Source organism: Kryptolebias marmoratus, linkage group LG23, assembly GCF_001649575.2.
Source record: "Kryptolebias marmoratus isolate JLee-2015 linkage group LG23, ASM164957v2, whole genome shotgun sequence".
NCBI classification, from domain to species: domain Eukaryota; kingdom Metazoa; phylum Chordata; class Actinopteri; order Cyprinodontiformes; family Rivulidae; genus Kryptolebias; species Kryptolebias marmoratus.
Genome location: NC_051452.1, coordinates 10,973,653 through 10,983,721, shown reverse-complemented (window position 1 = coordinate 10,983,721; position 10,069 = coordinate 10,973,653). Strand labels below are relative to the sequence as shown.

At 40.8% G+C, this 10,069-nt stretch overlaps 1 protein-coding gene across 3 annotated transcripts in view; it reads left to right on the top strand.

Moving 5' to 3' along the window:
* The first annotated feature begins 3,979 nt into the window (after positions 1-3,979).
* LOC108244163 (voltage-dependent L-type calcium channel subunit beta-4) overlaps positions 3,980-10,069 on the top strand; it is a 19,265-nt gene continuing 13,175 nt past the window's right edge. Inside the window, exons 1-2 of one of the 3 annotated variants that reach the window (XM_017430103.3) lie at positions 3,980-4,207; positions 5,536-5,619. In XM_017430103.3, the coding sequence (XP_017285592.1) occupies positions 4,145-4,207; positions 5,536-5,619 (147 nt within the window). In that variant the 5' untranslated portion in view covers positions 3,980-4,144. The remainder of the gene's footprint in view (positions 4,208-5,535; positions 5,620-10,069) is intronic. The other 2 variants (XM_017430102.3, XM_017430104.3) reach the window with 2 other exon arrangements.

Below are 10,069 nucleotides of genomic sequence, written 5' to 3'. Positions count from 1 at the left end.
CAATGGTTTTGTTACCCAATGTGAAAACCACAAACAAACCTGATGAACTTTTAATATCTGAAGATTTAGCTTCTGATATTTTCTGTTTATAGTCTAATTTAGACACATTTAGTCACCTGATCACTGTATCTTCCATCAGGCTGGAATATGGACTACAATTTTACCAACCTGCTATTTTACCGAAACTGGTTCCTTCCCTAAAAAGACGATTTGATAAACCCCAGATCCCAGCCAGTCATTTACAGAATAAAAAGGCTGTAAGTTTTGGACAGAAGGATGAGCGAACAAGAAGACAAAAGCCATGGGTTGCTTGTTATTTTACTGACCAACCCCCCACCCCCACCTCCACCCCCACCCCCCTTTCCTTTCAGTGACATCTTTAGTAATTTATATTGCATGATAGAAAAAGAGGCACATGGGCAGACCTGGAGCGCCGTCTTTTTCTGTCCTGTTCTTCATCTTGATTGTGCTAATAGGTTAACTGATGAATAATAGAAGCCGTCAAGCACAGAAAGACTACCGACGGGCAACTCCACTCGCGGCTTTTCTCAACATGTATTGATGAATGAAAGGAAATGTCGACTTTCTAGCGCTTAAAAAAAAACACTTAAATTGTTTTAAATCAAATTAAGATCATTTTAACAGCAGCAGATTAAACAACTCGGATTAATCAACCGGTTTTTAGTGGAAAACCAGCAGCCCCTCTCCTCCCAAATGCTTTAATTCTCACGTCGTCGTTCTGGACAGACGGCACTGCAGTGTTTATTGTTCACGGCCCAGTGAGCAGCGCTGCTCTGCTGTCTGACACTTTAATCTGCTGCTGAAACCACTGGCTCTCCAAAATAACAAAAAAAAACTAAACTAAACCTTCTGCTCTTTAGTTATTCATGTGGACAGACCACGGAGTCCGTATGCTTTAAACAGAATGTAGAAGATTCACCACATTCATTGTTTGCTTGACAGGTTTTTTTAAAAACTGTATTCCTTATACTTTTTTCTCTTCTCGTCTGTGCATATGGATGACGTTGGTTACCCAGCTGTGGTCAGAAAGTTTACATCCAACCGTAGTGTGCATGAATGTCATATTAACTTTGGCTTGAACTGTTCTTTTGTCACGGTGGAATGATTATTCATCAATTTCACCCAATCAACAAGCTTCTGTCCTAATTCTGGCTGGTTGTTTGACCTCTCTTTCTTGGCAGAATTGGTAGAGCTCATTTAAACTCATCGGTTACTTGGCACGCTCCCAGTTTTTAGGCATAAATTTGTATTTGGTGTGATGTTGGGGCTTTGGGAAGGCCGTTCCAGAAGCTTAATGTTAGTCTGCTTTGTCCAATCAGAAACTTTGGGATCGTCGTTCTTGGAACTCCTAATTCTGTCCAACGACTGACGCGAGGTGAAGTAGAAGAATTTGGACATTGGTATGGCGTTCTGAGGTTTGAAATCCTCACAACAAACTCAATCTTTGTTCCGTCTGACCATAAAGCTTTTCTCCAGGGGCTTCTTTCTCGGCTGGTTTCCCTCTCCGTCCACGGCAATGGAAAAGTGTCCTCACTGTGGACAGGGATACTCACGTTCCGATGATTCTGGGCTTTTGTGGTTCCTGGGTTGCTCCTGAACATCGGAACCAACTTCTTTTTCATCTGCAGGTGACAGTCAGGAGAATCTACCAGCTGCAGACGATCATGATCGCTAACCAGACGTTACTCGGCTTAATTAAAGGACATTTTAGAACTTTCAGCGCCACTTATTAACAATTTTATGAGTGTATTTAAGCCTGGAAGTATATTCGAACATATGTACCCAATTCATCGAAGTTATTTGTTGTTCAGTCATTCCACCCAGGATAAAGAAGTCCAAAACTAATATGACATTTAAGCCCAAAATGTAAACTCCTGACTGTATAATCTGACCCACAGCGAGGATTAATGTTAAATGTTACCACTGGTGTTTTGGTGAGGTTTTTTAACTTCACCTTATAGTTTCTAAATCTATAACAGTCCACCTAAAATATAAATTGAAATTAGATTTTTCCTTTCAATACCAACAAATTAGGTCAGGGAGGGACCGACCGGTTCGAAGTGGGTCAAAAACAAATTAATCCCTAAAGTAGCATAATCCACCTCGTTCACTTGTTAGATTTGTGATCAAAGTGAACCCAAGCATGTTCAGACGTAGATTAAAGTGCTCAGAAACACAGAGATCCATTAACGTGACACATGTTGCCTCTCGAGCATCACATGCCTCCTCGGCAGGAGCCAAAAATAAGGTTCTCGCCTTGTTAACTGTGCCAGTGGAGCGGCGTGTTTACGGCTGAACGGGCTGAAAGTCGGGCGCCCAAAGTGGTTTTGGATGCGGTCCGTTTCTCCTTGATTTGCGTGAAAGGAGCTTGAGCGTACACGCGAAGGTCGCTCACAGAAATAGCAAAGCAAAGGTGAGCACCAAGACGTCCCACTAATGGAGGAGTTTCAACTTTTCTCGAACTTCGAAGGTCTGCTTTTCAGCCAGAATAGCCTGAATTAAAAACCACAAACTGATTCCTACAAGTCCAGAGTGGTTAATAAAGTGCATTAAAAGCTGAAAACACTCATTCTGGGCATTTCTGCTCAAAAATAAAACCTGCCACAACAGCTCCAGGGCTTAAAAACCTGATGATTTAGTTAACGGTGCCTCAAAAATAGCCAAATTGACACCAAGAAGAATCTTTTCATCAATCTAGTTTATATGACGTGTTTACTTAAATGACAAATTTCACAAAGTGTGTACAAAGGCCCAAAGGATGTGTGGACACTTGGTGGGTTTTAGGAAGGCAGAAGTATCATCAAATACATAATTTATGTCTTGACTGAAAATATCTGCCCAGACAGAAAGATTTCCAACTAAAATAGCTTCTCGTCCTCCCCGTCCTTTAATAGTTTTGATAACACTGCCATCTGCTGAGCGAAGAATGACCCAACACAAAGTTTCCCAAAAACTATTCACATCACTTTGGCCATTCAGACAAAAAAACTCTGGATAAAATGCTTCTGATTTAGACAATATACGAACAGTTTGGTGCTGCAGAATGGTGGAAACTGCATATGATGCCAGCCCAAAGAAAAGAAGTGTAATAATGCCTTCGTTTGTGGTTAAAAGAACATAATGGCAGCCAATAGGTATTGGTGTGGATGTACGGTTTTGTGCTTAATAGCAAACAAATAAATGCACAGGTAAATTAATGTACATCCTTATTGACCAATACTGAAAACTGCTGTATGACTACATCGTTGATTTTAAAAAGACTGTTAAATATCATGTTAAGGTCCAATAAAATGTCCTTTTCAGGTCTATCTCATGTTTCCTACATGGACTAGCTTTTCTGTGCAGTAATTCTGAGCATATACTCTATTAATAAACTATTTGTTATGATTATTACCTCTTTAATACTTCTGAAATTACTTTACAATCCTTGATAAATACCTTAGTAAAAGACCAGGTTTCTGCAACCCATGGTTCTGAGGCCACATGTTACAGAAAAGTCTAGTTTTGGCAGGTTTTATGCAATAAATACAAGATATTTTCAGAACATAACACTTAATCATATGACAATATTATGGTTTATTTTACATTTTCAATATAACAGACAGATAGATGATGACTCCTGATACGGGCTATTTAAATCTACTGACCTCCGTAGGTGATACATAACCAAATATTTTAATTTTTAGAAGACATAGTTTAAGATTTAGTTAGTATTTCCAATTGTAAACTGTAGTGAAACATATCTGTGATTTTTGTTTTTAGTCCAAAACTGCTTCTCGTTTTGATTTAATTAGTTACCTGAAGCGTCTCCAAAGGTAGCACCCCCCTCTGTTTTGTTGTATAATGGTTTCGTCCAGCACCGGGGCGCATCTGGTTTTGAGTGGCGCGAGCCGCGGCCGTTAATCGAGCAGCAGCAGCTTTCGCGCACCTGTGACGTAGCTCCAGGGGGGCGCGCGCAGCGGGAGCCAACCCAGAGGAAAGCGGCAGCGGCCCGGGAGGCGGCTCGTATTCTCCCCCCGCCCCGGTGTGCGGCGTGAAGCTGGAGCACGCAGCCCGCAACCCGCCGTCCCTGCGCTGGGCTGGACCGGAGCAGCCAGCCCTCTGGACAGATGTCCTGGCCGAAATGTCCCGACACATCTACATCCGGAACAAGATAGGAGAGGGCATCCAGGCGCCCATCTTTCAGGTTAGGTCAAGTGTTGCACGAACAGTCAAAATATAGGGGGAATTTTACGTTTTTGGCTCATTTAGACCAAAAACAAGGCAAATGAGTTGGTAAAAAACACTTCAAACCAACTTGTTTGCTTCATTTTTAAAAGTTATGAATAAACAAATAAAATGGCAGTCACTTTAATTCGCCTTATTAGGTAAGCTAGCAAAACGTCGTTTTTATAGACAAACGCAGCATTAAATTTAAGTAGTTTCACCTCTTTTTTCCCTTAAATACCTAAAAATAAATAGATAAATACTAGTAGAAACAAATACATTTACCTCGGCTGATTGTTCATTTGGTATAACTGAAGATTTAGCTCCTAAAAGCACAAAATTTGATCAAATTAGGTGAAGAAATTCTTTCAAAAAGGGTGAAATATACCTTTTTTACAGTGAATTATTTTAATTTAATGCTGACAATAACAGGTGAGATTATTAACAAATATATTAGCTTTATTAAAGTAGCACTGCAGAGATATATTTACCTTTTTTATTCTTTTTCATGAGCTAACTTGTTCACCCATTGTATGTTTTAGTTATTTTTAACTTTTTATCACATGCAGAACATTCCCTTTACAATTTATCTCCTTTTTAAAGAGGGAAAAAAGGAAATTTATGACACAAAAGCGAGAAAAGTATAATATTTCAACGCGCAATTCATTGAAAAGTGTTAAATACTTGCACTCAAATGTGTTAAATATGTTTTGTCGTAACTATTTTTAGTTCTCGTCTTTTCAGTGGTAAATACTATTAATAACCATCTTTTCTGGCCTTTATGTCATGTAATGTGAGGGTGTGATGTTCTAATGTAGTCAGTTTTTATGTTTTGAGTTTAAAAAGTGTGGCAAACATGTCATTTTTCCCCAACTTTGCAGATCTTTAAGGGGGTTAATCGTGTGCGTATTAATAGCAGGATAAAAGCAGACTTCGATCTTTAACGTCACTGCCTGGTTTGAGAGGCAGAGCAAAGATGGTGACCCACTTTGATGCCCCTGTTTCTTTATAAATTCAGGGAAGTAGGTTTTTTTAATTGGTGACTTTGTCATTAACTCTGGAGGCTTGAACAGAAGCGGGACGAATCACTGGCGGGTAATTAACTTAGTCCCCTTGAGATCGACTGCTGCTATTTTGGGGCAGGGGGGCAAAAAAGCAAGACGGTGAGGCGAACATTCAGGTAAATCCACACAGGCTGACCCAGTTTAAACCACTCAGGAAGAAGCTGTCTGGTGTGGACGCTTCTAATGTGTCACTTTGTTAGAGAACGCCGTGTGGATTTTTTTGTTTTGTTTTGTTTTTTTGCAGGTAAACCGAGGGACTTATTCCAGGAGAAGCCGACTCAAAAGGTCTGATGGAAGCACCACGTCCACCAGCTTCATCCTCAGACAGGTACCGAACTTTAACCGGAGTCGGCACAGGAAGCTGGCCCGGTCACCGATTCGATTTTTTACCGACATTTTCTCAGAAACTAATCTTCATTATCGTGTCTTTTTATACCAAAGCATAGGGTAACAGTGACTAACTTTGGTAAATTTCTTCCCTAAGTAGCCCATTTTATTCATGCTTGGAGCCTCTTAGGTTTCACAACAATTTTCTTGTAAATAGGCTAAAATTTTAGGGAAAATATAAAACTATAATATATACAGTATATTGTTCATTTTACATGGCACATATTACTAACTGCAGGGGACAGTAAAGGGCTGCTGGTGTTAAGCTGATCTATTGAAATATAAACATAGACTACATGTGTGACATTGTTCAAACAAAATACAAACTTTAAAGAATGTAGAAATCCCTATTTACAAATTGAATGCTTAGCAAGCCTGTTTTTATGATGTATAATATAGAAAAGCAGACATTGCTCCTGTTTTTCTTCATTGCGTGAAGATGTGAGTCAGACTGAAGCATTGTCGGTCCCTTAAATGATTTTTTTGAGCACAGATTTAGACGATACTGTTGGTCTTATTGTTGGTGTGGCTCATGTCAGCACGTGTGCAGACCTCACTCAATTATTATTATTATTTTTTTGCAGTCAGCAAATCATCTGACAATGTGTGTCGTATCTGGAAATGTACGAAACTTGGCAATACAGCACTGAGGTGTGTTAGTAGTAAGGTTTTACTGTGCAGTTTTAAAGGCTGTTAAGTCAATTTTTTCCCAGATTTTTGCACGTTTTCTTTTATATATAATATATATATATACGTACAACGCAAGAGACAGTGTCTTAGACAAAGTTATTGTGTGCGTGTGTGTGTGTGTGTGTGTGTGTGTACCTTTGCTGCACACTTTCAACCAAGTCAGTGAAGCTGGTGATAGTTAAGGAGAAAAAAAGCTAATTACAAAAAAAGACATTAAAATATAAAGGAAATTCTTTAGTTCTGTTTTGCAGTTGATATTAGCCACACTTTGAGTTGCGGAGGCTTTGACTCTTGATCTCATTTAAACTGGTTTTGCTTCGTTTTATTTATTTATTTATTTTTTAATAAATCAATGCAGTTTCATGAACTTGGGTTACTTGGACCTGTTTAAGAAGTTTCAAACTGTTTATATGGATTGACCCCAGAGGAAAATCTGAAAATTTAATGCGGTCACAAATACAAATACACTCACTGACAGAAGAAGTTGAGGACCCAGATGAAGGGTTTTAATTAAAGGAATTTACGTGTACTGGAACACCACGTGACTGTAAGATTACAATATTAGATCAAAAGAGCCCTTTTCCCATGGGCTCGACCCGGCGCGGGCTCAGAGCTCGGTTCTTCGGACCTACTTGGCTGAGGTTCTGGGCGAGACGTGCCGAGCCGGTGATTTCACGTCAGCAGACTGCAGGCCATCGATTGGCCAGGGAGCCACGTCACTGGATGTGTTTGTTTAACCTGTTCGTGTCTTTGAAGTTCGTGACTCACCACAGACCGAGCACCGGGCATTCCGTGACCTCCAAGTCCTCCATTGTTGGGTGTCGCTGGAAATTGACATCAGAGGCGTGCCGAGCAGCCTCGCTGTCCCGCTCACATCGAGGCGGCGTTCAGCTTGTATGGAAAATCACAGAGACTGCGTAGAATCGAATTAGGGCGACTATAGGTAAGAAAGTTGGCAGTATGGTCCCATACAGTGGCACCACCTCAGACATGGACACAAGAGATGATTCAGCAACACAGACCTACATCTGTTTCCTTTACTTCTGCAAGTTGATGCACAGCTGATTCCACCCTCCTGAAGCCGTCCAAAGAGAGAGAGAGACGAAGAAAGGTAGAGAAGCTCTTGTAACTTTGGGTCAATTAGACCTGAAGGCCACAGGAGAGATATAATACCCCACTTCTTGCCAAACTCAAAGTGACAGGTTTATGACCACCCCCCTCCCCCAAAGCAAATTTTTCCAAATCCACAGGACTTGTCCATGATGAGAGGAATAAACACAATTAAGGATTTGTTGGTAAATTAATTTGTTCCCATGTTACGGAGGGGGAACCGATTATTTCAGTCTGGCTGAAATATTTGGTTCCCCCCTTGTAACTCTTGCAAATAAAGAGCAAATGTTTCCAAATTCACAGGACTTGTTGTCCATGATGAGAGGAATAAACACAGTTAAGGACTTGTTGTCATAAACCTGTCACTTTGAGTTTGACGAGAAGTGGAGTATTAAATCTCTCTCACAGGAGAGTTAACTGACTCTCAAGGTCTGGTAGAACTTCTCTGGGTAGGCCAAACCACTACAAGAGGTGACCTGAAGTCAGACTCCACAACGCCAGGCTGAACGCCGCTGTGTCTCGCCACAACACTGGCAGCAATGGTCTGTGCTTGGCGCCTCCATATGCACACACGAGATTCATCACTGAACGTGACACAGCATCAGGTCATCGTCGGTCCTTTTTCTCCCGGTTATGGCAACATTCATCTCTGCTCTGCCGACACACGGGACTGTGAATCTGCAGCCTCAAGACACTGTGGGACAACATATGGGGGTTGTAAAGAGTCCTACTGCGTATGTATGACGTCGCCATCTGATGTCATGGGGTTTGTGATGCTCGGTGCACACAGTGACGATCCTTCCTTGGTGCTGGTCTGTCTGGCGAAGAGGAACCTTCACGACATGTGGGCGCCCTCATGTACCCGCCAGTTCCTACATCAGACCACTGTAACATCTGAACTCCCCACAGTCCAGGCACGTGCACGGTACGACCACCAAACCCACAAAGTGACCCCTATCCAACTCCATCAAGTGCTAGTCATGCTCTCTAATTCATCTATGACACATCATCTGTGTCTTATGATCTTCTCATTGTTTTAACTGACTTCAGATGTCCAAGCAACTGCCTGATAACACTACTGCACCTTGAATGGTGCCACCTTTAGTGGCACAAGTATGCAAATCAAATCATTTACATTACGTTGGTTTACACATGGGCTAAATACATCCAAATCAGATCATTCCTGCTTGATGCTTGACTCTATTTTTATTTTTTCTGTCAGAAAGTGTATTTAGTTTTGGTAGCTGCTGGTTGTAACCAGATTTGAACAAATCTTTGTTGCTGTAGATTGAAACCTGTACATTTATGCATTGGTATGGGACAGGTGAATACGCATTGCATGTCATTTTGTCTGAAAATTATTTGTGATAATGCAGCTTTTAAAGAAAGATGACAAAATTAAGCTGAAGATGAATGTTAGAGATGCATTTTGTTCTCAGTGTCAGCTGTTTTGATGCCCAGTATCCAGAAAAAGACATAAAGTGCTCAAAAACATTTAAGTTCTGTAAACAAAATCAGAAATCCACCTTCCTGTTTTACAAAATAACTTTTAAAAACTCAAAGCTTTTGTTTTTTTTTTGCATTTTTAACCATGTAACTGGTGACAAAAGCTCAATCACTAATGAAGACATCAAAGAAGGAGGCAAAAATCATTTTTTTAGTAAAAAATCTTGCATTCACGATGCTCTTGTTGTTCTGCAAATATTGTAAATTGCAATTATATTTGATTATCATACATAGTAAATGGAGTAAAATTAAATTGAAAGTGCAGAGCCATTATCAAAATAATTTTAAATTTATTTCTGTTGACTTCTGCAGATCAGCTAATCAAATACTTGGCAGATTTTCAGTTTTTATATCATTTTATTATTTTAATATATACATATTTCATGCATTCTGGTCACATTGGTCGTTTGTTTTAAATACTCAAGCTGTTGTTTTTCTAAATTTGTCTCTTTTTTTATCTGTGGGGGTAACAAGTAGATTAAAATGTAATGAAAGGGTCAAATACATTTGCCGTTCTTTATTATTAGATGGTATTCAGATGGATTTTCTTGCTCTCTAGAGAATAGATAAAAAGAATAAGGGATGAAAGCTAATGAGAGAGCAGGAGGATAGTGCTCCCCTCTTTTACACCTTCATCCCCCCTCCCCCGGTTCCCTCCACCTCACTGCACATTTAAAACAAAAAGCTCATCCAGGCTGAGTGGACGGCCTGCCAGCCAATCAGCTCCTTGCACACCAATTCTGTCATCGGGCTTGGATATTGAGGAAGGATTCACGGCTCTTCCGCTGCTGCTGCCTCTGCTGTTCCCACTTGTGTGTCCGCGGAAGCCTGACGAAAACGAAATGCCGGGATCGGAACACCGCTGTGGAGAGCGCCTACGTCCTATAATGTGAGCCGGCCGGCAGCCCACCGGGATCAGGGAGACGCTGCGTCCATCTCGTGCCTCCAGGGGACCAGGCGTGATCCAACAGGAGAGGAGATATATATATTTTTAATTATTCTCTGCTGTGGAGAGGGAGAATTGTCGTCATCCCCCCCTCCCCTCCATCCATCCTTTTTTCTCTCTCTCTCTCTCTCTCTGGTGC